Source organism: Neolamprologus multifasciatus, chromosome 10 (genome assembly GCF_963576455.1).
Source record: "Neolamprologus multifasciatus chromosome 10, fNeoMul1.2, whole genome shotgun sequence".
Classification (NCBI taxonomy): domain Eukaryota; kingdom Metazoa; phylum Chordata; class Actinopteri; order Cichliformes; family Cichlidae; genus Neolamprologus; species Neolamprologus multifasciatus.
The window spans coordinates 6,017,429-6,044,388 of record NC_140448.1 but is presented as its reverse complement, the minus strand read 5'-3'; the positions used below and the strand labels follow the sequence as shown (position 1 = coordinate 6,044,388).

The window sequence follows — 26,960 nt, the reverse complement described above, 5'->3', positions numbered from 1 at the left end:
GTTTATGCTAATTACCCCAGCTGCTCTCAGTGTGTGTGTCTACATGTGCACTATATACACCTGTGTGTGTTTCACTGAGAGACGCTCAGAAAATCACTGCTGAGCTCTCTCGCAGTAATCCCATTGTAGCAGCAGCATTAGCACGTGCACTGGAGCGTCCAGGGCAACGTAAATGACCACAACAAACAGCGGGACACTCGGCCATCCCTCACTCATCCAATCTGAAGGGATCACAAGTGGCACCGTGAAAGCTTAAAGGTCTAATCTCCAGCTGGTGTGAAGTCCCCCCTCTGGTGCCACGCCTTCTCCACGCATTAGCTTTGTTTGTGTTTGTATCAGCAGCTACAAGTTAGATTGTCACACCGGCCTCTTCGTTCAATCACTTCATCATTAATCGCCTCGTGTTATGACCGTGTTTTACCCTCAACAAACCCCTCCCTCATTAATCTTTGTGTATGCCGATGGCATGTTTGACATAGAAACCGAGGCACCATCAACATCGAATATACGGCTCCATCTGGAGAAGCAGCGGCCGCGTGTTGCTGTGGCTTATAGCTTGCAGACTGGGGAGGATCTGCGTTAGACAAAGCGTAAAGCGCTGGCATATTTAGGTCATAGGCTGGTCCTGGTGTGAAGGGTCGTACCAGATGGCCCGGGAGCTTTCGACCTCCCCGTGGTACGGCCAGGCTCTAACTGCACCTTTCTCTCTCTTCCTCTCAGGTGACGAGCAAACGCGGAGCTACCTGAATGCACAACCAAACCTGACAAAGGATGACCAGACGACGATAAAAGAAAGGCTTCTTTATGCTCCCAGTCATCCTCCCCCAAGATCATCATCCTCCTCCTCCTCTTGGCTCCTGCTGCTCTGTTTTTTTACAGTCTCGCTGAGGTGACTCGGAACTGGAAAGAGGGCGCGTCTTGCCCCTCCTTCTAAACCACAGCCCGGTGAGAAGGTGCTCAACCCACCCTCCACTTGGATCGTGTCCTCCTCGCCTCTGTGAGGATCCTCTGAACTTTTGAAGGATAAGGTGCAGGCCAAGTCCGCCGTAAGCCCTCCTGATGCTAAACTACTGAATGCTGACCACGAACCCGCCCTGTCTGTCTGCCTGTCTGTCTCTTATCGGCTGTCGATCTGCAACAAGTGCCATAGCATCATTACATTCCTTCGGATTTGCACTGACCGCCAACAGCCCTCGTGAATTCATCACTAGCTATGTTTACATGCATTCGACTAAGCCACGCATGCTCTGCTGAAGCTAAAGCAGCCTCGTTGGTTTCTCTGTGGCGCCCTCGCACGCTGGCTTTCTGTGCTCGAAGCCTGTAAACGGACGAGACGCCAGGAGCCAGTGATGCAACCGCAGGAAAACGCAGCAGCGGTGCAGGCGTTATCTCTTTAAACAAGTGACTGATGTCGCATTACTCATCACAGTCTCGCCGCAGTAACAGCAGAAACAGCAGATTCAGTGTTTACACCATAAATTCAGTATTTTCACAGTGAAAGTTTTGCGTGCATGTAAACAAGCTAGAGCCAAAAATGTGTTGCTTTGGGAAAGGTCAGTGAACAAGCCTTAAAGTCGGAGCTTTCACACCTGCAGATGTTTCTTTGAGCCCCGTGTGCGTTTCCACTTTGAGCACTTGGATGAGAACTCGTCATGTTCGGATTGTTTGTGTCGTTTTCTGTTTGTGTCGGATTTGAAGCTGGAGGTTACTGCCTATGATTGTTTCCTAACCGTGATGATGCAGTCTGGGCAATTTAAAGTGGACACTGGATATGTATAGTTTATATAATTTATATTTATAATTTATTCTATTCATGCTTTTTCCAAAAGTAAATGTCATGCTAGTCTTTTGACTGTGTTTATGTACACGAGAAGCAATACTAAGAACATTTAGAAGAAACCAACCTTTTTGTTTCACACTGCCTTATCAGTGAGCTCGGCTTCCCTTTAAAGAGCTCGCTGATGGTTGGTTTTGAATTTCTGGACACACCGCCCACCCACACAGGGACCGAGTCGCTCTTAATGGTGGATCGCAGTCCAATCATCAGCGGTTACAATAACAGGCATTGTGAAAAGAGGCCCTTCCCCTCCAATTGCAGATATCCCATTGCATGATTAGAAGAAAGGATCTTTGGAAAGAGCTGGAGATGCAGTCATCAGTTTATTAGCGATGGGAATCAAAATCCCAGACAGGAACAGGAAACGCGAGCTCGTATCGTTGCAAACTGATGAATGAGGAATCCCCCTAAAGAGCTGAAAGAGCTGCCTGTCGTTTCCATGGGTACACATCTCTGTGAAGAAAACAAAACAAAAATTGTCAGTGAGGGAAGCTATAGCATGTAGCTTGTACATAACACAAGCTATGGTGAAGGGTGAAAGTGATTATTGTGAAACCTCAGAGCCACTAATGGATCCCAGGTTTAAGGGGAAAGATGCACTTTGCAGACCTGGAAGGAACCACAGAAGGCAGAGGATGCACTGACCTTAGCTGAGGAACAAAAGGAGACTCCGAGGTTGTTCTTGTAGCATCGATGTGTGAGCGTGACTCACTGGCTGTGTGGGGGTGCTGTGTGGGCTGTGTCCTTGCTGCCAGATCATTAGCTTTAGCTTCTTCCTCCAACTGCGTGGAGCTCTCTGAATGTGATTGTCCCACCCGATGTGTTTACACCACCTTCATCTTCTTAACGAACTAAGCTTCTTACCTTCCATTTATTGATCTTCTTTTCCTTTGTAATGTTATCAGAGGACTTTTTGAATACCTAAGTAGAGATATATATATATAAAGCTATATCATGCAGCGATTTTAATATATTGTAAATGATGGCTTGGATGCAATGTATTTATTTGTTTGTTACATATTGAAGAATATTCTATAAAGGGAAATTTAAGGCTGCAGTATAATAGGCTGAGCCATGTGTCACTGTCATACTGAAACAACACACGCCCCTTTTGCATTAGCTGGATTATGATTGGACATCTCCCACGTGTAGACGCAGAAATAAATGCAAAGGTTGTTTTTAAGACACATTAGTCTCGTTGTAAGGATGCAATTTATATTAAGCTCATTTATGTGTTTTTATTTTTAGATTCAAAACCATTTTTGCACATTTAATGATCAGGGATTTCTTTGAGCCACAGCCTCGCACCATCGACGGCCCGGCCTCGGCGCTGGCATGTCGTCATCTGTCATCGGTAGGAACTTCCGCTCTGATCAGACGAGCCACGAACCGAGTTTCACGTTGCCAAACTTCAGTTGATTTAGCACCAGTGCGTCCTTTTATCTGTCGTAAATGTTAACAATCACTGAAGTGATGTCTCGAGGAAATGCTTCTTGTCATACAAGAGTCTGTATAAATCAACTCATGTTGAGCAGAAGAGAAAAAAACAAAAAACAGAAGTTATTTTTATTTTTAGAGGACGTCAGTACACGAATCCGAGAAGTCAAAGGGTATTCTTTTAGAACTGGAATGTGATGCTCCCGTGGGTGGATTGATGGAAAAATGTACAGGTCTGTAAATCAAATAAACCTATTCACACACAAGTCTCTGCGTCTCTGTGTATCTGTAACGCCACAACCAAGCGAGTGTGTTCACGGCGTTTCAGTGATGGGTTGGTCGCAAACGAAATGGCTCTTAGAGCCGGCTCCTTATCGAGAGCCGTGTTTTTGTTTTTTTCTCTCTCTCTCTCGCACTTTTTTCCCGCTTCACTCCGCACGCGAGCCTTGTGCTTTAAGCTGGGAAGAGGGGGGAGGGGCGGTAGTTACACTCAGTAACACAGGAACAGAGCGGGAGGGAGAGAGAGAGAAAGAGAGCCAGGGACAACAACATCACATTAGAAAGGTATAGTAATCATCCACAACTATTTTCAATTGCAGATGATAAAGGATTCACAAAGTTTATTCATGCGGGTCCATATGACAGAGTGCATCTTCTTTTTGTTTTCATATTTTAATTTATATTTAATTGTGTTGTGGTTTGTAGTGTTTTGTGTTGTTTCACTTTAAATTAGTTTAAAAGGAAAAAGCTGAAAATTTAATTAGTTAAAAGTTGAAATGTGAATAGTTGATTTTTGTATTATATGATTTATTTATTACATTTTATGTGGAGTGAATAAATAAAAGTATATTTACGGTGGCCCCTACAGACAAAGCACATACAAACTTCAAATCACGTACGAACTCTGAAGCCCGTACAAACTCCAAAACACGTAAAAACTCCAAAACACATAAAAAACGCGTACAAACCTTGAAGCACGTACAAACTCCAAAACACATACAAACTCCAAAACACGTAAAAACTCCAAAACACATAAAAACTCCAAAACATGTAAAAAACACGTACAAACCCTGAAGCACGTACAAACTCCAAAACACGTAAAAAAACACGTAAAAAACACGTACAAACTCCGAAGCACGTACAAACTCCAAAACACGTAAAAACTCCAAAACACGTAAAAAACGCGTACAAACCCTGAAGCACGTACAAACTCCAAAACACGTAAAAACTCCAAAACGTAAAAAACACGTACAAACCCTGAAGCACGTACAAACTCCAAAACACGTAAAAAACACGTACAAACTCCAAAACACGTAAAAACTCCAAAACACGTAAAAAACGCGTACAAACCCTGAAGCACGTACAAACTCCAAAACACGTAAAAACTCCAAAACACGTAAAAACTCCAAAACACGTACAAAACACGTATAAACTCCAAAACACGTACAAACTCCAAAACACATAAAAACTCCAAAACATGTAAAAAACACGTACAAACCCTGAAGCACGTACAAACTCCAAAACACGTAAAAACTCCAAAACACGTAAAAAAGACGTACAAACTCCGAAGCACGTACAAACTCCGAAGCACGTACAAACTCCAAAACACGTAAAAACTCCAAAACACGTAAAAACTCCAAAACACATAAAAAACACGTACAAACCCTGAAGCACGTACAAACTCCAAAGCACGTAAAAACTCCAAAACACGTAAAAAAGACGTACAAACTCCGAAGCACGTACAAACTCCGAAGCACGTACAAACTCCGAAGCACGTACAAACTCCAAAACACGTAAAAACTCCAAAACACGTAAAAACTCCAAAACACATAAAAAACACGTACAAACCCTGAAGCACGTACAAACTCCAAAACACGTAAAAACTCCAAAACACGTAAAAACTCCAAAACACGTAAAAAAGACGTACAAACTCCGAAGCACGTACAAACTCCAAAACACGTAAAAATTCCAAAACACGTAAAAAAGACGTACAAACTCCGAAGCACGTACAAACTCCGAAGCACGTACAAACTCCAAAACACGTAAAAACTCCAAAACACGTAAAAACTCCAAAACACATAAAAAACACGTACAAACCCTGAAGCACGTACAAACTCCAAAACACGTAAAAACTCCAAAACACGTAAAAACACGTGCAAACTCCAAAACACATACAAAAGACAACAGCAGTGCTCCAGGATGCTAGGGGGCAGTGTTGAACTTTTGTTACCTAGTCGCTACACAAGCCAGCAAGTACCAACGACCAGATTTGGTGTGTGGTAGTAACAGGTAAATGAACATTTATTTATTTTTTTATTATTTGACCATATATGAATGCTTGTATATAAATACACAAACAATACACATATGCTTTCAGTTGTGTAATTTAAGTGATCTAGGTAGCTCTGTTTTGGAAGTTCAGTTCATGCTAGAAATGTGTTTTGGAGTTTGTACGTGTTTTGTCTCTAGGGGCCACCGCATATATTTATATAGAAACATATATAAATAAAACCACTTTTTTTTTTTACATTAGTAATTCATTTTGTGCATAAATTAATTAAAGCAACAAAACAACCTGAAGAGCCAGTTCAGAGCCGAAAGAGCCGGCTCTTTTTAGTGAGCCAAACCGAAAGAGCCGGTTCTTTTTAGTGAGCCGAACCGAAAGAGCCGGTTCTCTAAAGAGAGCCGGAAATCCCATCACTACGGCGTTTGCTTCGTCTCGCTGTGTGAATGTGAGGACAGCTCGCACTGCAGCAGCGCCTCGACTGATATGTAGCTGAGAGGCTGTGCATAAACTAGAGAAAGAACTAGAGCATGAATCTGTCGGTGCTGTGTGTGTTTAAATAGCGCTTTAATGCTCAGTGCAAAGATTAGTTCTGGCTGGAGTTGCAGATATTAATCTGTAACGTAGTTTGGTTGTAACTTTAATACAAGGATTCAAATATTTTAGGAGGAAAAATCTTTATTAAAAAGGGCCCGACGAGTGAGTTTTTAGTTATTAAGGCTTCAGTTTTGTGCTGCTTGGCAAAATGTTAATCGTTAGTGTTGGTATCACAGAAATGGAGGAAACCCTGTGAGACTCGCTGTCAGTCTGTTTAACCTGCAGAATGAGCGCTGACGCGTCTGTATGTTTGCTCATCACTTGCTCATTTCCATGTGGGGAGAGGCTGCTGCAGCACAGACACCAGACTTTAACTGCATTCTGCTGCAATAAATCAACCTGACAGACGGACCCGGGGCTTACAGTTGTACACAAACTCAATGCCAAAGAAATTGTGAGGAATGTAAATTTAAAGAAAAGTGTGCAATGATTGAAAATCTCTCAAACCCAGATTTTATCCCCAGTAGATCCCACAAACCACATCAAAGGTTTGAATTGAGAAAATCAACATTTTAAGAAAGAAGATCATTTTGAATTTGAAAGTTGGTCCGGGGAGATGTTTACTGCTGTGTAGCATCCCCTCTTCTTTTAACCACAGTCTGCAAACATCTGGGAGCTGAGGAGACCAGCAAGGATAGTAATGCTGATTCCTCCACGGTGATGTGGGATTAAAGATGCTCAACCAGGTCTCCTCTCTGGGTTAGCAGGCAGGTCAGCACCACGCTGTTGTGTTAGATGCAAATTTCAATTTAACGTTGTCTTGCTGAAATATGCAAAAACATCCTTCAAAAATAAAGTGTGTAGATGGGAGCACATGTTGCTCTAAAACCTGCCTGTACCTTTGAACTGTGTTTGCAGACTTCCAGAAGTGCTTCTGAGCCCATGCAGTGATTTCCAGGACCGAATCACGACTGTTTTACAGAATCATGCAGTTCAGCCTGATCGTGGTCGTCCAGTATTGACTTTCAGTCCCTCACACAGATATTTCTCCAGGTGCGCTGAATCATCGTGTACTGTAGATAGGGATGCAACGATACCAATTTTTTCAAACCGATACAATACCGAAACTTGGATCTGAGTACTTGCCGATACAGAGTACAAAAACCGATACTTCTACCACACACAAATGCAATGAACTGGAAGACAGGTTTTATTTTATTCGCTGCCGATAAAAAATAAAATCTTAATAAAAATGACCACAAAAAATTTTGAAGTGAAAAATAAGCACTTCTGTTAAATTATTGCAGAGTCTCCACATTGTAATTTAACAAAATACCACTGAACTATTGGCACTGTCTCGAGCTTTCAGAATAATAAATAAACACTTCTGTTTGGAATAAAATAAATACAAATTAGGTTTGAGAATAAAATAAATTTTTAAATTATTGCAGAGTGTCCATATTGTAATTTAACAAAATACCACTGAACTATTGGCGCTGTCTTGAGCTTTCGGAATAATAAATAAACACTTCTGTTTGGAATAAAATAAATACAAATTAGGTTTGAGAATAAAATAAACTTAATTATAAGTTTATTATTAGTTATTATAATTTTTGCAGAGTGTCCATATTGTAAACAAACAAACAAAATAACGAAAGTATTTGGCATTGACGAACGAACTCCCCATCTGCCCGTGGATCATCAGTCCACTGTGCCGTTAAACCAAGAACAGACATCGCGCACACACTGCTTGTCTTTACCTCTTCAGAAAGTTTTGGCACCATTATCTCCCTGATGTATGGGCGGTTGGGAATTTCATATCGCAACTCTAGTATGCTGAGAAGACAACCGGCATTGGCTGGTCATCCAGAGCGATAAAATGAGTCAGAGCCTCTGTTATTTTAACTGCCCGTGGATTTTCTCTTGACATTTTTCATCGCTTTTCCAAAACCTGAGTTAAAGTTGGCTGTTCCACACTGCTGACATTTTGTTTAGCCAAGCTACAGCAGCCTCCAGTTTATCTTTTTTATCTGGAGCCGCCAGTCTCACTCGCCTAACCCTGTGCCTGTTTAGCGCGGGATGTCCCCCTAGTGGCCAATCTAAAAAACTACAACAGAAATGACAAGCCACCCTCTGATTAATGAAATAAGTTAGTATCGGTTCATGGTATCGGTTAACTTTTATGAGTACGAGTACACACACATTTTACAGTATCGGCCCCGATACCAATGTATCGGTGCATCCCTAACTGCAGATGATGAGATATTTACAGGATTCATAATTGTTCCAGAAACAGTTTTTACAGACTGATGAACCTCTGCCCATCGTCACTTCTGAGAAACTCCTTTTAGTTTCCTGCTTTTGTTCCCCATCCCAAGCTGCTAACATCAAAATCAGCTGTTACTTTACAGAAAAGGGTTCGTTCTCTCAGATCAGACGTTCAACACGTTTGCTATTCTCATTAAAGTCTTAAAGTCATCACATTCTGTTTTTATTCACATTTCGCTTCTACAATCAAAACTATTATGAGCATAGTCCTTTGATTCTTGTTGCTGCTTTTAAAATGGTTTGTGAACCCTCTCTGCTTGTAAATGAATCCACTTACTGTGCTATAGACCCGTCATTAGCCAGCCTGCTACATCATTCAGCAGCAGCAGTATTTTGTAAACCTTATAATAAAATGTCACCTGCCTTTGTTCAACTCTGCTGCTGTGAAGACACCGAAGGATGAGTCAGATCGAAGGCATTTTATTTTGAAATAAACCTACATCCTATCTAGTTCCACACGCCTCATCTCTGCAACGGCTTACAAAGACTTAATTTTCATCACAGCGAGAGAAGGCAGGAGCTGATCCGTGAATGAACCACTGTATTGTTCAGGTGCAGTGAGGCAGGGCCCTGTAAGACTGTTTCCAAAGTAATTTTGCAGCCCCGAGATTGGTTTACAGACAAGCTGACACATCACAGGTCTCCATCCGTGCTGTGGATTCTGTAAAAAAGACATATATATATATATATTTAACTTCCCGGGAAGTGAGGACACCTTCACCAAAAGGTCATCTCTGCACAGATGCTTATTAGAAAGGGCAGCTTCCTCACATGACTGCTAATGGCGCCAGTGGATGGGTCTATGACAAGGCTGTACAAGCAGAAGGAGTAAGTACACGCTGCTTTTGTGACAAAAGAAGACTTGAGACGTTGTGTGGGAGGCCTTTAATTAGGCTAAACCACAGTTTGAACAGGACCTCACTATCTGATCTGACGTCAGGAGTCCGAGCAAGCTCCAAGTGGAGATTTAGTGTTTAGTTGGCGAACGACCCAAAGAAACCAACACCCTTTCCCACAGTCGGACAAATATGTACCCCAAAGTCCGATGTTCCAATCTCAAAGTCAACACACCTAGTCATGTACAGCAGGCAGGAAACACAGGGGCGTAGACAGGAAGAGGGGGACCGTTCTAGCAGCGCTGGAATTTCCATCTGCACTTTGCCCACTTACACTCACAGAGGACGACACACGGGGAAGTTTAGGTTAGAAAGATCCTCAGAATAAGTTCACTGCTGTAAAAATACAGAAAAATCATGTTTGTCGTTCTGTTTGTTTCTTTGCTGGTTTTCTGTGAAACCTCACACAGGTTTCATCTCCAAACTTTAGTCTTTGCAGTCGAACGCTGTAAGAAATATCAGATTATTTTAGAGTATTGATGAATGCCAACAAGTTGAAAACACAAAGCTTTCGATAAAGACCTGAAATAGTTTCTGTAAATGAAATCTAAGACAAGGCAGCACGGCGGCGTGGGTTCTCCCCGGGTCCTCCGCCTTCTTCCCACAAAGACACCAGTTAGTGGCTTTAGGTTCATTGGAAACTCTAAATTGCCCACAGGTTTGAATGGTTGTCTGTGTCTGTGTAACACCCCTGTGACAGACTGGCGCCCTGTCCAGGCTGGACCCCGCCTCTCGCCCTCAGACAGCTGCGATAGGCTCCGGCCCCCCGCGACCCTGACAAGGATAAGTGGAAGAGAACGGATGGATGGAAAAAGCGGAATCTTGGCAGTCACTCGAATCAGGACACGATAGGTTTGCTGTGGGGACAATCACTATTTGATTCATCTCAGACTCTGAATATGACGACTCATTCTGCAGACGTGGCCTTTCTGACATCGAATGCCAAAAATGTTCTTAACTGGAATAAGGAACAGCCGACAAAAATAACAGATGTTACTATATGTGAAGCAAAGTGTGTGTTTTCCACGAAAAGGTCGACTGAGCAGTCAGATCTGATGATTGAGACAAAGCAGATCTTTCATCTCAAACGGAGTCGAGAGTTTTTATCAGGATACATAAACCACAGCTGTTTACAGTCCATCACCTCTGTGAATCTCTCACTTCCCTCTGTGACCACCCGCCGTCCTGACCCGGCTCACGCTGCCACAGTCACCTTCATCGAAACACGATGACATTTCTAAAGTCATCCTGGATGTTTCTGCGAGGCTGTCAAAGGAAATATGTTTGCTTTTGAGCACTTAATTCGACTTACTCTGCTCATCAGTTCACATATTCCTCATTTTACCATTTCTGTGTGTTGCAGATGCTTTTTCTACCAACATTACAGGACAGGAGGAGCTGAGAGTACAAAAGGATTAAAAACTACAAATAACTCTGTGATGTTTGAGCATCTGAGGGGAAACAGGCAAAAACAGCTGACTGCTTCATCACAAGTTCACTTAAGGCAGAGCTGTTCAAGTTTTCATCCGCTGTCATTGTAAAGGCTCTGTGTGACTAACAGAAGAAGAAATAAATGCAGTGTATTTATATGACAGTCATATCCAATATCATCATGCTTTTCTTCTAATATAACACAGGAAACAGAGACGGAGGGTTTTTAAACTCTTTGTGCCAGAAATACACCGACTGACACGTCAGTGTTGTCATTTTGAAACCTTAAACTCTGTTTTAGTTTCTGACACTTTGATCCAGTTTGCTGAACAAAGGCACTGATGAGCCTAATATTCTCTCCACAACTTTAAAGCAGTAAACGAGCAGTGTTTGACAGGAGCGTTGTTACAGCCCTGTTTGAATGAGATAACACATCGTGGCAATCGTGGCTCAAGAGTTGGGAGTTCGCCTCGTAATAGGAAGGTTGCTGGTTCGAGCCCTGGCTCGGACAGTTTCGGTCGTTGTGTCCTTGAGCGAGACACTTCACCTGTTGCCTACTGGTGGTGGTCAGAGGGCCCGGTGGCGCCAGTGTCCGGCAGCCTCGCCTCTGTCAGTGCGCCCCAGGGTGGCTGTGGCTACAATGTAGCTGCCGTCACCAGTGTGTGAATGACTGGATGTGTAAAGCTATATAAATCCAGGCCACTTACCATTTAACAAATATATGTTTGTTTAATAATTATGTAAGGATTTCCATCCTGCACTGTGCTTGCAGTGGGAAGCTGTTATTGTGTGATGAATGATTCGTTTGGTGGACTTTGTTTCCTTTGAGACTGAGAACATTTCTGATCACGTTAAAGGAGCAGATGCTTCTCTCAGCTCCTCATCATCAGGTCTTCCTATTGACTCTCAGATACTGTTTATCTGCAGAAGAAGAGCCCTCCATTTCTTCTGTATCCTCTCTGTAGTTTCCTACATTTTTTATGAATACGCTGCACACGATGCTGAAATGCCCTACTCTCAGCTGCACCAACAAGAATCACATTGTTGGTGCAAAAACAGTTTTCATTCCTGCCAAACTATCTTTGACATTCTTCACAGAACAAAACAGGAACAAATGATGTGTTTTTGCAACAGGCTGCCCAAAGCCCCATTTTTAAATTGGCTAAAATAAGCTGTATGAACATGTTATTAGTTCAATTCAATTTTATTTATATAGACAAAAGTCGCCTTTAAGGCGCTTTATTATTAGAATTCATCCCGTCTCAACAAATCCCATAAAAGTCCAACCAACAGCCTGGAGTTAATCCTGGCTCCGTGTCTGAGGTTGTGTTTAAGGATGTTTTGACCTGACCTGCAGAACGATCACCTGCTACTGGCTGACGTGTAGCTGCTACCTACAGACCCACACAGTCACATTTTACGATATTTTTGAACAGATGTGCAAGAATCGATCTTTGAGGTGCAGCATACAGCAAAATTAAATGATCGAAGTTAAACATGGAAGTGTGGTCAGTGTTGGGAAGGTTACTTTTAAAATGTATTCCATTACAGATTACATGCCCCAAAATGTATTCTGTAACGTATTCCATTACGTTACTCAATGAGAGTAACGTATTCTGAATACTTTGGATTACTTAATATATTATCATGCTGTTTACAACTACATGAATGTACTATTGCTGTGATTTATTACTGTTACTGAAGGTCTGCGGCTCCGAACCGTAGTAAAGGGACCTCTGGCTAATACGGTGGGTTCATGTCGGGCTCGTAGCTGAAAACTAGCTTTACTTTGTTGTCTGGGTCACTTTGCTAGCAGAGACAGAGAGAGGCGTTGAAAGGCTGCTCCAACAGAGCTTATTGTTTCAGAGGAAAACACGAACACGGTGTACAGTTGAGTCTTAATAGCTTACTTACAGCTGGGCTCGTCAGGCTCTCTTCTTGGCTGCAGTGGTTATTATTATATTTACATGCTTCCAGCTCCCGTTTCTGCTCGATGACAGCTCGTACTTTTCCTTTTTCTCCCTCCCTCGCTCACAGACACATAACGTGTATGGCAGTCCATTCTCCCTGCAGCACGGACTACACTGCCCATGATGCTACATTCTTTAGAGCTATACCTGTAGCATTCTGCCTGTTAGCTTAGCACAACAACAACAAAAAGGCCTCTCTCACCCAGGAAACACGCAGAGAGAGAGCGTCACCCTGTAACCATGGCAACCGTAACGCTGCCGCCTGGAACAACAGAACGTAGCTGTCAAACAAAACCCAAACAGTCCTGACCCGCCACAATATGAAACAGGGAAGTACCGCCGTGTAATCCATTTATTTCAACAAAGTAACTGTATTCTAAATACCACCTTTTTAAACGGTAACTGTAACGGAATACAGTTACTCATATTTTGTATTTTAAATACGTAACGGCGGTACATGTATTCCGTTACTCCCCAACACTGAGTGTGGTTTATTGTTTAACACGCAACAGTGTGAAATTATTATTTGCTAACTTTTCAGACCTGCACATTGTTGCCTGGCGTGAGCGATGCTCTTCCTCTCCTCTACTTTGGACATCATGGATGTTTTTAGCCCCGTGGAGCCGGCTGACCTTCAGCTGTCAGAGTCTGCATTAATGCATATCTCTGCATGTCTTATTATGCGATCAAAGAAGCTGACACATGTTCATGAGGTGCCCTCCTACCCTCAGCTGCCCACATGGAATGAATAAGAGATGTCGGTGGGCTCAGCAACGTCAGTGAAGGAGTAAATGATTCAGGAACACGTGTCAAGAACATGGCAGGAAGTGGCCATGCTTGCTGTCTTTGGAGCAGACGTCATTACCCCACAGCCAGCTACGATGATCACTCCTCGCTTCCCACCGGGCCTGAAACTGTAACTTCATCTCAAACGGTGTCAGCGACGTCCCCGCTGGGATGAGGGATTAATTTGATTTGCATGCTTACTAACAGGATGAAATGCAAATTGACAATGAAACAGTGTTACTGCAGTGTGCTTGTTAAGCCCCACGGTGGGTTCAGTGTCACGGGTGGAGCAAGTGTGCGTTATGAATACCAGAGTTTTCTGAATTAAACATGAGCTTATGCTTGGCCTGCAAAGACTGGATGATGGAGCTATTTTTAATCCCACGATTCCATATTTAGAGCTGATGTTTCCACTGCAGCATGAACTGAGGCTATTTATGCACACACCCATATGAGTGGGTAGCATCCATCGCTCCCACACAAGAAGCAGAGGTGTGGAAGCAGCTTTGTGAATGATTTGTGTGTGGAGAAGTGAGAAAGTGACGACCACAGTGTGGAGAAAGGCAAATTACATGGAGTATCTACTCTTCCTGGTTGCACACAGGTGCATGCAAACAAGATGACAGAGTAAATGCTCACACCTGCAGTACCACACCTCTTCTACTTTAAACGAGGTCAGACACCAAATTAGAGGATATCTGCTGCTTTGTGTAGTCAAATGAAACATGTTTGATGTGAGGAACATGTTACACATATAGCTGATGTGCACATCCCTGAGTTAAGTGCTCCAACTGGGCTGGATCAGTCATGCTGCAGTAAACCTACAATACCCACAGTCCCATTTGTCAAGCTGGTCGACCCTTCAGGAACAGCAGCCGCTGGTCTGGCTCTGAATGTTTGTACAGATATCAGATGAAAATAAACAAATCCTGATGATGACCTTCTGACTTTTCCTTTAACCCTCTCAGGCTCAAATTAGACTTTTTGTTGCTAATGCACAACCAGGTCCTGCAGTGGTGCTTCTGAGTAAAACAAACTCAAAATATGTATGTGGGGTAATCAGGTTGTTAGTTTTTAACTGTTGCAAATCTGCAACGCCTGCCTGGAGAGGGTTAACACTGACAGTGGCACTAAATCACTAAACCACTGGAAAATACAGAAACTCAGCTGTTAGCATCTGAGAGTCTGATGGAAATCATTTGCTTTGCAGAAATGTGATCATAGAGAAAACGTTAGGAAAACTAATTCATATATGGTCAGAGGGGCCGGTGGCGCCAGTGTCCGGCAGCCTCGCCTCTGTCAGTGCGCCCCAGGGTGGCTGTGGTTACAATGTAGCTGCCATCACCAGTGTGTGGATGTGTGGATGACTGAATGTAGTGTAAAGTGCTTTGGGGTCCTTAGGGACTGAGTAAAGCGCTATACAAATGCAGGCCATTTACCATATGTCAGAATACAAACAGGATACACTTTTCCAGTTGTTTCAGCACGATGTCATTACAGTTACAGCGGCTTTTGTAGTGTTAGCGATGGCTGAATTTCCACCCATCAGGTTGGATTTTCATATTTTGAATGTCTAAAATCAAAGTCCATATTTGAATAAAAAATAATCCTTCATTTTTACCTGTATGCTACCAACCTGACATAAGTCATTCTTATAGCCCAACATTAGTCCTGCCCAGCGTTTAGCTGCATTACAGATGCACAGCTGACCCCAGCTTCCTGTCTGCTGTAGGCTCACACTTTCCTCGGCTCTTACTCAGCCACAGAATAAAGAGCTGAGACATGTTAACCACAAAGAAATGGAGCCAATACATAATTCAGAGTGGTTAGTGACCGACCAGGCGTTGCGTGCAGGCCGACAGTGATGGGAAGCTGATTGCACATCGCCACACAAGCTTTGTGGATTTGAAACTGCTTCATGACGTGAATTCAGAAGTTAATGTACAAATGTGGTGCCCACTGTTCAGCAGCTGATTCAGTGAGACAGCTGTTTACAAGATAACTATTCACATGAAATAATCCCTCAGTTGACTTGGACACAAATAAAAACTTGTTTTTATGGCATCACCACGTCCATCCAGCGTGCTGCCCTTCCACTGACCTCCATCTTTGATTTTACCACAGGAACAGCTTCTCTGCCTGTTCAAATATGGCGCTAAGAGATTTCGTTTTTTCTCGGAGACTTCAGGAAATAGACGTGAACACTGTGCCCACACAGACGCCACACTCCAAATTCCTCAAATGCTATTTAAAGGACGTGAATGACATCACACGAGGAAATGTGGCAGGACAGAAAAATAAGGACAGGAAATATTGCTCCGTGCTAAACTTGCTGAACTTTACTGAGACCTCAGTGAGATCTCGCTGCTCATGTCGACATAAACACACGTCTGAGCAGTAAGTGTAACTGTGACGTACTGATGTTTGCTTTGAGAAGAGGACACCATCACACCCACGCTGTCAGTGTTGCAGTAAAACACCTGAGTGAGCCTCATTTGTAGCTGTAAGCAATCAGACCAAAAGCACAAAATCCTCCATGTCTTTGTTGTGTTGTTGCTTCTACAACTTGTCACCATGAACTGATGACAAAAATCCTTCACTACTTTAGAGCAAAACAGTCTCATTATGGTCACATCCAGGTCGAGCAGCGAATCAGTTTCCTGACAATATTGCTGATCAATACGTCCGTTCTGGTTTTATATGGATACACTCACCTAATGAGATTCATGTGCAGAGGCTTGTTAGGCTGTGAGAATGTCAAATGACCTTTGACACAGTCAATAGTGCAGGATAGTGCTGGCCTGGCTGTCACTGTGACCCAGCTCATTGAAGCGCCGTTTTCAAAGCACTTCAATGATTACAGAACAGCACTGAGTGCTGATTACAAGTAAAGAGGAGATAAAGTCAGTGAAGGGTGGGGATCTGTGGACATTTGCAGAATACTAGGAGGAGAAAAAGGGCATCGAAATCTGTGAAACAGGCAAAATGCCACATGTTAGCATGCTGTGCAGCCGCGTAGCCTGTGGACACTGGTGTGGAGACGAAGAGTGGGAGCCAAAACCTGCTCCCACCCAGAGGGGCCGAGCAGAGTGTGATCTGTAAACAGTGATCTGCATTCGCACTGACGCTGAAGAAACATGTCCTGAGGGCAAGTGTGTTCAAATCCATATTAAATGCACTGAGACGGTTAATTCTGCTCAGAGGAAGAGGATTCGGTTTACGTGGCTGACATTCTGATAACGACGGCGTCACCATATCGCTTCTGTAAATGCTAACGGTGAGGCTGGATCCTTGGGACGTTTGTCTCGGCCCAAATCCAGTCGGAGAATCCATCGGATGTGGTAGTAGCACAACAGAAGCCTCGTGGGACTGAGGGGATTTATGGGATGTAGGCAGCAGGGTAAGAAGTAGGGGTGGGTTTTTATAATCGATTTATCGATTAAAATCGATTCTGGCTTGGATTACATAAAATCGATTCATTAAAATCCTGAATCGATTTTTTAATATAAATTTATTTTGCCCGAAATGCCAGAATCTCAGGTGAAATCTCACAAAATTTCAACAACCACCAAACAGCTAAAACAGTAAATGAGAGCAGGAACACGGATTCTGCACAAAGACTTAAACACACAGCGCAGCCCGCGGATCAGAATCAGTTAGATGTCGAATTTCTCACAGTCGGGGCGGAAAGCCGACAGCCCGCTGATTCTGATCTGTCGGCGGGTCTGCGCTTTGTGTTCACCTCCTTTATGCGCTGATTCTAAAGCTGTTAGTTTGATGTCTCTCCATATTGACCGAACCAGCAGAAAAAGAAGATCCAAACTACGCTTCACAAAAACATCGTCATGTATTCACTCTTACTTTTACTGTTTTGCTTCGACCACGATGCACAGCTCTCTCTCTCTCCCCCTCTCTCTCTCTGTACGGTTTTCTGCATTATTCGCTTGCTTGTTACGCACAAGTCTACCGTTGTTTACAGCGCTATCGGCCGACTTTTTTTTTCTGTTTTATATACTTCCGAAAAGAAAACCTAATTTCTGCCGTTCAATGCTGAACAAATGTAAACTTTTTAAAATTATGCAAAATGCAAAATGCTTAGCCGTGTCTCTAATAAAACCGCTGTAACTTCAGAGGTAATGTTCATGTGTTGATTAATGGTTTTCTTTCGTTTTTGATGTACTGCAGAATATTTTTATAAAATCCCAGGCCAGGAAAAGTCACCTTCATGTGTTTCTGTGTTTTATCTTCAGCTACTTTGACACAAAGGCATCTGCTGTGACGCTCACACCTTTGATAAAGTCTTGCGTGTGTCAGCTTCCTTTTATAGATACAAAAATATGTAAATGTACTGATCTGAATTATAATATTTCTGACTGTCAAAATTTCCCATATTCAAATCGAAGCGAATCGAATCGAATTAAATCGAATCGTGGATCGAATCGATTCTGGACCTTGTGAATCGGAATTGAATCGATTCTAAAAATCAGTGACGATACCCAGCCCTAGTAAGAAGTCTCAGACACCAACTAAACATTAAATATGCATGAGAGCAGGCAGTCTGCACTGCTCTCTGATCATGTGTAGGTAAAATCGATTAATATGCTCTGATTGGTTTGATACAGTCAGGTGATATCCCCATTACAGCTGAAGGTTGCTGGTGATGCTATTGGTAGATACTGGCCTATCACAGACATCTGAATATGGCTGTCCAATATATGTTAACATTCAATGAATCCACGTAGAAATGGAACGATTCGATTCAATGTCATTTAGACAGCGTCAAATCACAACAGTCGCCTCATGGTGCTTCATATTGTGCAGTAAATCCTACAATAATAGATACAGAGAAAAACCCAACAATCATATGACGCCCTATGAGCAGCACTTTGGCAACAGTGGGAAGGAAAAACTCCCTTTTAACAGGAAGAAACCTGTTAAAAAATACATATTAAATGTGACATATATGACTATGGGACCAAAAATCCAGTGTGATCTATTCAATGTGACAGTTTTTATAATACGTTTGATAGGCCCACATACCAAACAGCACAGCAACTACTTATTTATTGTCACATTTATGACTTAGATAAAATACACTCACTTTGAAAACATGATTTGATTGAACCCTGTGTCAGATTTCTGGTTAAATACTCAGGCTAACCCCAAATATGACACGACAAGGATGACGAGACTCGCAGGGTCTAAACATTAGAATACAGGAAACTCTAGAGTGCGTTAGTGCGAGTGTCAAAGCCTGCTACACACCTACAGACTCAAGCATGACATTTACAGGACGACACGCATCAAACACGCTGAAGTGATTCAACAGGAAGATATTTTTAGGCTGTGTGCAGTGCTGTTCGATTTGCTCATTAAAATGCACACTAAGGGCTCGCAGTCATCCCAGCAGCTTGCACAGTGCATTGTTTCTCAGGACCAGTCACGGGCTTACAGTAAAGATCTTTGAGCTCCCCCTTGTGGTAGCAACTGTAACTATTTTATTAGTGATAAACGTTAGGAGTGATTTTGTTTTAAATTTTACATCCAAACGTTCTTTTCTTCAGCCGGGGTAAGAAACTGATCATGTGATCCTCTGTGATTGGCTGAAAGAAAAAAAAGAAAAAAAGTAGAAGCAGCAATTTTGAAGCTGTTGAGACATCATTAAACAACATTATCCATCACAGGTAATCCTGACCAGACTCTGCACCACCGCCTGCTCAGGCAGACACATCAGTCTCATGTTTATGTGAGTCTGCAGCCTCCAAAATCTAACTTTGAAACATGTGAAAACTGTTTCGTAGCTTTCAAGGAGAAGAAAGAAAGAAAGAATCTCAACATGCTTAGAAAAGCTTGTTTACTTATTTTCATAAAATAAACCATGTAAAGGTCAACAACATAAAACAAACACTTAAGGAATGGATATTCACGCCACAAGGCCTCAGAGATGAAGAACTGGGGTCGTTTCAAAATTTGATTGAATTTCAGTCTAAAAGATTTGAATTTAAACAGTGTGGAGATCAAGGACAACTCTGTGGTTTCACTCGATTTAAAGTCCATCTCCAGTCTAATTCAGTTAATTCAGGAGGCTAAACTCAAATTTGGGAAGAAGTCCGGTTGTGAATCGACACCAACACTCGATGACGGCGAACAGCATAAAAAAAACTTCACAGAGGAGGAAAAGAAAGCATTGTCTTCATTATGAGGTGTCCATAGCAGCTGTTTCTGAAACATAAGAACACACATCTGTTCATCATGTCAAACCTGCATATTTACACAGAAAGAAAACCGAGCGTCCTCTTTTCCAGCACGACTGCAGCACTGAGTTTGGAATAACGCAGTTTCACATTGTTTTTTTCCTCAGATCACTTTTAGTTTTCTAAACCTAAAATCTGCACTAATTACTCCCACAAAGGGTAAAAACCAGCGTTTAACCCTTTAAGACCGACCATAGAACCAAGTCCGCCAGAGCTTATATTATATGTTTACATGCTGTGGAGCCATTTTTGGGAGCATTTCAAGTTGCTATACATCAATACAATCATTATAGCCCAGATTTTAATAATATGTCTGCATTAAATGCATAGTAATTACATAAATTGCAAAAAAGTGCAATAAACTACAACAAAAATTGAAAATCGTTTTTGTTTTTTTAACATATATTTCTAGTTAGAGAAATTTAAGAGGCTTATCCCTCAAAACTGTAAATACAAAAAAGTTGCACAAAATAGTTTCCCACCACAGGAAATTTATTTTGAGTGTCTTCATAGTTTTATTTTTGAAATACACCAACTTTTATACACTGCAGGAAAAACTAAAATAAATATTCTAATGCAAATTTGCAAAAAAGCAGCATATGCATCAAAATAAACTATTTCCAGCAGTGCAATATGAGTCCTAAACATCCCAGAAACCACACAGAAAGTCAAAAAGTCAAACATAACTTTTAAAAACACCAGTATAGGCTCATGAGGCCCTGATGGTAAAAAACTACATTTCCGCGAAAATGACATCACTTCCGGTTTCGGCCAGGTCATGGCGGACATGCGATAGTTCGCGCTGACGTCTATTCCAACGTAGGAAGTGTTACGAACAGCTGATCGGATCGGCAAAGCGTGTTTCTGGAATATTATGTTTTTGTTGCTGCAAGTGCTTTTTATGCAGTTTTTGCAAAGCTATATGTGGAAGGAAACTGTGACCGAGGACAAGCTGATGGCATAAGATGTAAGTACAACTCCTCCGGTTTCATATGCAAAAAAATTATTGCGCTAGCTCACGTGGTTGCAGAGCTACCTGGATTTAAAAGTAGTTATGCAAAACAGAGCGTGCAGCTCTGACCGGTTTTAAAGGGTTAACTGAAGCTTGTGTGAACACACGAGCTGCTGATACAGAGAACGAACTCAAACTCACGTGTTTCATTAAAGAGGAAGGAATCCTGATACTCCTTCATGTACTGAGAGGATCTGGCCTCATCCAGGAACAGAGAGTAAACTCTTTTAATGTCTTCTACCTGAACCTCTGTGCCCTGCAAAGCAAAACACAAACAAATGGCACCAACAGAGTCAACGTGACAAAACGAAAGAAACAAATGATGTGACACACCTGCAGCTGCTGCAGTCGTTCACATCGAGCTTACCTTGCGTTTACGACACACCAGCCCTGCGGTGCTGATCAGCTGGATCGCGTAGCGCAGTGACGTTTCCATGCCAATACGAGTGAGGACCGTGTGAGCCTCCTCGCTCAGCTCCACATCCTCCTCCTCACACCTGAAATGGAAACCTCAGCTTTACATTTCATCTGCGGCAGAAGGTGGAAGCGTCTGCTGAGCCGAGTATGAACGCGCGTTTTTACCGGATCTTCAGGATCTGCTTCGTCTCTTTTTCGGTGTAAGGGGAGGTGGCGATGATGAGCAGCCGATCGAGGAGGTCGATGGGGATGCCGTGAGGGCTCTGATAGTTTGTTCCACGGATTCTGCAGGGAGATGAGTGAGTAGCACATTACTAATCAGTATTACCTTTCCTGAAGCGGAAGGCTGACTAAAAGCAGTATGGTTTGGACAAACAGTACCGAGTGATGCCTCTGTTGGTGGCCATAATGAGAACTGGGGAGAGGTCACTCTCCAGGGCACGGTTCAAGAAGGAAAAGCACTCCATGTCCAGCATATGCACCTCATCAATAAATAACACCTACAACCAAGAGAGAAGCGTTTAACAGAAACTCATGAAAAGCAAACAGAAGCATATAAAAACACTCACCCCTGGAATGATCTCGGCCTTTCCTTCTTCCCTCCACTCACACACTTTGGCATTAATCTGCTCGCGGACTTCAGACTTGATCTCTCCGGTGTCTCCAGAGAAAAGAGCCAGGAAGCCTTGTGTGCGACTGTTAATGACGTCGATCTCGTGCAGCGACACTGTGTGGACCACCTCTTTTCTCTTCTGCAGCTCTCCCTCAGGACACTGTACAAACTGTGTCTAAAAAGACGGTAAAGAAATCGATTTTAAAATACTGCGATCGTCCAACAGCACGAGCTGAGCGCTGTGACAACAGACCTGAGCTCCCATGGCATCGTAGTCTCTGGCTCTGGTGAACGAGCGCCCCAACTTGGTGATCTTTCCCGTGGCTTTATCGATGGTGATAACATCTCTGAGAGAAAAGCAACAGAAAAGCTCAGAAGACATGAGAGTCTGTGCAAGTCTGAGTGATGCTGGAAAACTTCATATCACATAACAGGTCCTGTAACAAGATCACCTGCTGAACTTACCCCGCTTGCACCTTCTCTTTACTCAAACTGTCAATCATCTTGTTGCCCAAATCGTAGATCGTCTCCATCTCCATAGTCTTTAGCGTCAACTTGCCCACCTTTGCACCCTGATCCAAGGCACACAATTCTCAGCAAGTTATATGAAGTATAATAATAATAATAATAATAATAATAATAATAATAATAAGGGATTGCATTTATATAGCGCTTTTCAAGACCCTCAAAGCGCTTTACACTTCCACTATTCATTCACACACTGGTGGAGGCAGCTACAGTTGTAGCCACAGCTGCCCTGGGACAGACTGACAGAGGCGAGGCTGCCATATCGTGCCATCGGCCCCTCTGGCCAACACCAGTAGGCGGTAGGTGAAGTGTCTTGCCCAAGGACACAACGACCGAGACTGTCCGAGCCGGGGCTTGAACCGGCAACCTTCCGATCACAAGACGAACACACAACTCTTGAGCCACGATCGTATAGTGTTATATCTACAACAGTGTTTACATATTCATTTAACTACATGTGAAATCTATATCGTCTGTGTTTTATCATTACCAATGATGTGACCTGGGGTTGTACGATTGGACGAATATATCGACGACAGGCTCCGCCCATCAGCGATCGTTTTCACACGGACGATTTATTTATTTATTTGCCCATGAGTAAAGTTGCTAATAATGATGTAGCTGCAGAAGTTGGTGATGGGCTAGCATACTCAGCTGCATGGTGGACACGTACATGCTCATGCACGTTAGCCGTGTTTGAGTACTTTGCTCGCACTATACGTCTGCACAAGCCGCACACCGATTGGGTTACATCCTCAGGTTTACCTCTTTCATGTGGTTTAAAAATCCCAAATTGGCGACTTCATATTTTTTTGGTGCTGTCAGCGTTAACGCGCCGTCATCACGACTAACGCGATTAACAATTAACCCATCAGGAGCGCAGACTGAGTCGAAATCCCTAAAATGTCTCTGTCAGCGCATTTCGGGCAGTTTGTCGTGTCGTGATGATTAACATGTCAACGCCACAGCCCTGATTTTGGGGGGAAATTAGTTCGTCCATGTTTGGACTTCCTCTGTGTTGTAAACGTGCAAATCAGTCTGTGCGTGACTACATTGCTCCGCCCATCAAAAAGTCTGCGCAGGTGCAAATATATCGCCCATTGTCGATTACTGGACGGACGACTGTAGGCTGGAAAATGTTTACATATCGCCCAACCCTAGTGTGACCAATAAAATACTTCCCAAAGAACCACATAAAAAGACTGGGTTAACTATATTACGAGTGTAAGCTGCTCACCGTTCCTGTGGCTGGTCTGTCAATCTGGATCTCGACCACCTCTCCTTCAATGATCTCCGTCTCCTCTCTGTTAAAAAACAAAAACAGTTAATCGCAGTTCTTTTCGTATAAGAAGATTTACCAAACTCTATTACAGCATTTGCTCACTCACTTGATCCTTACGCCGATGGCTTTTCTAAAAGCTTGGCTAAGTGCCTCAGTCTTGCTCATCTCCAGGGAGAAGATCTCACTACCAGCCAGTGCTGTAAAGGGTGTATCAGGGCCAAGAGACTGGGCGATGCCTGCATTGGAAAAACCCCCAAAATCAAAAACAAAGTCTCAGCTGAACCCACACTCTGCCAATCAAGCTGGGAGCCAATTCCATCAATCCAAGAAACCAATATCTCTTCTAGCTGGGGCTAATATTATGTTCTGGAAGCTTCCAGTGGAGATCTTACCCATAGCAATTGCAGTTTTTCCTGTGCCAGGCTGGCCAGCAATCAGTACTGCCCTGCCAGCAATGTGGCCATCTTTGATCATCTCCAAGATGACTCCTGCGGCTCGACGGGAGGCCAGCTGGCCAACCATCCCCTGAGACACCTGGAATTGAACATAGACATGTAAAAGGCACATCTCCGCTACACAGACACAGAATATTTAAGTCACAAATCCATTACATGCCCCTTAAGAAAGAGAGAAAAAAGGCATTTAAAGACTTAACGCTACCTGTCTTGGTTCCAAAGCATCATCCAAACCAAGGCCACGAATGTGAGAATGTGCACCTAAACACAAGGTGAAAACAGATAAAATAATGTGAGTCACAGGAAGCAAAAAAACTCTCAAAAATCAGGTACCATGTGCACCTATCACAGCACTATCACACAGTAACCAATCATCATGTGTTTCCGGGTCTCAGTCATACCAATTCTCTCGATTCGTGTGATGTCCCGAACCTCTGGAACCTTTGTAGATGCCATCTGTATTAAAAGCATACAAATCATTCATTAATCACTATAAAGTGATCCTGCCCGGTTTCCTATCACTACTTTTACATTTAAAAACAGGCATTTCGCAGTATTAGACCTCCAGAGTATCCCACTCCATGTCAGAATGTCAAACAATAGATAAATAAATAAAAAAAATTAGCTCCAGCAAGAGGTTCAGATATTTCTGCTGACGTTTTAACGACATACAATCCAGTCACTATTAAATAAATGTTAAAAACAAAACACTTTGGTGATAAGACTACCACAACATTAAGTAGTTAGATTGTCAAACAATTAACACTTTAAAGAGCCCGTCCTGGTCAGTTGGTTGTCATAGTGACAGAGTTGAGCGCATGCCACAACAGAGTAAGAACAGTGTTAGCGTTACGTTAGCCTAGTTTCTAAGGCTTTTTATTCTTCATATTTTTACTTTTTCATATAAGCAACAGAAAGCTCGGGTATCGCTATAACACAGATTTAATAACGTGGTACACAAAATCCACAAATCTCGTTTGGCGCCAAGTAAACAGCGCAAGGATAGTAACAAGTAATGCTAACGCCAGCTAATGTTATGTTAGCAAATTAGCTAGCTCCATTCAAAGCTTTCTTCTTTGAGTAACTCCTGCTTAGCAAGACGAAGACATGATGTTCGACAGAACATGAAAGGATGATCTTACAGGACACATCGTGTAACACCACGGTGCGAAAGCCTGGAGTTAACACTGTTTATATATATCGCACGAACACTCACCTGTGCAGCCACACTCGCGAAAATGTGAGAATGCGGCGCTTCTTTCTAATGGTGCGCAGATTAAAAGCGTCCGTACAGAAACAGCTTCTTTTCCTTTTGTTCCTGCTAGGGGATGTTTGGGTTGACTGCCCTCTATGGACTCGATGGTAAAATGACAGCACGAGCTTGTGATTTACAGGGAGTGGCAGGAAACCTTACCGGTGTCCTGGATTATATTATGGACATTTGAATCCGTGTAGCCGTTTCAGTCCAGAGTAGTTAAACTGTGCTAGGCTCCCTTTAACTCCCTTTTCACGTTTTACGTTTTCTTCTTGCAACAAAATAGCCCGTCCGTGGAAACCTTTAACATTTAGTGGTGTAATGTGCTGGGTTAAGGAACTGAGATGTTGTAGAAATGTCAATGTCATACTGTACGTAAGCTGGACCAGCCAAGGAAGCACTTTGCTCTGTTTTAGTTACTGTTTGTACACGTTAACAGCGGAAGCTTTCACTTCAGTCACCAGCCACGATAACAAACCTGCTCAAACTTAGTACTGCAGACGTTTGTCCACCAGAGGCTGCAAGACCCCCGAGTTATATTAAAGGTTTAAGAATTTCGAAGTTGAACCAAAGTTTTTGCAGAGTGGTGTTGATGATGCAGTAGGCCGGATAAACGTTTGCTACCACCAACCTCCACTTTGTACAGGCTCTGCTTCATTCATCTTGTTGTGTAAAAGCCCCTTTCATTTTTTAAACTGAGAAATATTATAATCCAAACTATGGAGATGAGTTTGAGATTTTTATTGTCGTCTTTGTCTCAAGCTCAGCTTCATATTTGCAAAAAGTAATTTTAAAAGCTTACAAATCAAGACTGCGGTATTATTGAACAATGGGAAAACCTTAAGAAATTATAATCTTCAGGTTTCTGGAGGGGTTTTCATATCCTCTCCACTAGACCTTTCAAGCTCCACCTCAAGGCCCAGGCTTAAGATTCCACAAACTGAAGTCGCTTTATTTAAACATCACAGCAGAGCGACTGCTGCATGGTAAAAGGTCAATTTCAGTGCTCCTGAGTTGCTACACTAACTCAGAACTTTTTTTTTATCATCAACAATTTTTATTTCATTTTAAACTTCGATAACAAAACCAAAATGAATAAATAAATAAATGAATAAATAAATAAATGAATAATAAATGTAAAAAACTAACCCAGAACTTTTTAATGAAGAGCTTGACGATACATCAGGACTCAGTCATACTCAGTGTTGGGGAGTAACGGAATACATGTACCGCCGTTACGTATTTAAAATACAAAATATGAGTAACTGTATTCCGTTACAGTTACCGTTTAAAAAGGTGGAATTTAGAATACAGTTACTTTGTTGAAATAAATGGATTACACGGCGGTACTTCCCTGTTTCATATTGTGGCGGGTCAGGACTGTTTGGGTTTTGTTTGACAGCTACGTTCTGTTATTCCAGGCAGCGTTACGGTTGCCATGGTTACAGGGTGACCTCTCTCTCTGCGCGTTTCCTGGGTGAGAGAGCGCCATTTTGTTGTTGTGCTAAGCTAATAGGCAGAATGCTACAGGTATAGCTCTAAGACTCGACTATACACCGTGTTCGTGTTTTCCTCTGAAACAATAAGTTCTGTTGGAGCAGCCTTTCAACGCCTCTCTCTGTCTCTGCTAGCAAAGTT

General features: G+C 42.6%; 2 protein-coding genes across 4 annotated transcripts in view; one reads left to right on the top strand and one right to left on the bottom strand.

Moving 5' to 3' along the window:
• The window catches only part of spns2 (SPNS lysolipid transporter 2, sphingosine-1-phosphate), a 62,337-nt gene extending 59,308 nt beyond the window's left edge, over window positions 1-3,029 (top strand). For both annotated transcript variants that reach the window (XM_085174051.1, XM_085174052.1), the window contains exon 13: window positions 721-3,029. In XM_085174051.1, coding sequence (XP_085030177.1) covers window positions 721-747 — 27 coding nt within the window. In that variant the 3' untranslated portion in view covers window positions 748-3,029. The remainder of the gene's footprint in view (window positions 1-720) is intronic.
• A 16,314-nt stretch (window positions 3,030-19,343) lies between these two features.
• On the bottom strand, window positions 19,344-25,380 carry ruvbl2 (RuvB-like AAA ATPase 2). Of its 2 annotated transcripts, none has more exons than XM_085174060.1 (14): window positions 25,284-25,380; window positions 24,469-24,523; window positions 24,273-24,328; window positions 24,005-24,146; window positions 23,719-23,848; window positions 23,568-23,634; window positions 22,268-22,374; window positions 22,056-22,149; window positions 21,759-21,977; window positions 21,571-21,689; window positions 21,355-21,474; window positions 21,140-21,269; window positions 20,914-21,028; window positions 19,344-19,728 (listed from the first exon to the last, which is right to left on the bottom strand). In XM_085174060.1, the coding sequence occupies exons 2-14, from the start codon at window positions 24,521-24,523 to the stop codon at window positions 19,703-19,705; spliced, it is 1,380 nt and encodes a 459-aa protein (XP_085030186.1). In that variant the 5' UTR covers window positions 25,284-25,380; the 3' UTR covers window positions 19,344-19,702. The 2 variants fall into 2 exon arrangements, with proteins under 2 accessions (XP_085030186.1, XP_085030185.1); XM_085174059.1 differs by lacking the exon at window positions 25,284-25,380 and adding an exon at window positions 24,630-24,665.
• Window positions 25,381-26,960: the final 1,580 nt, after the last annotated feature.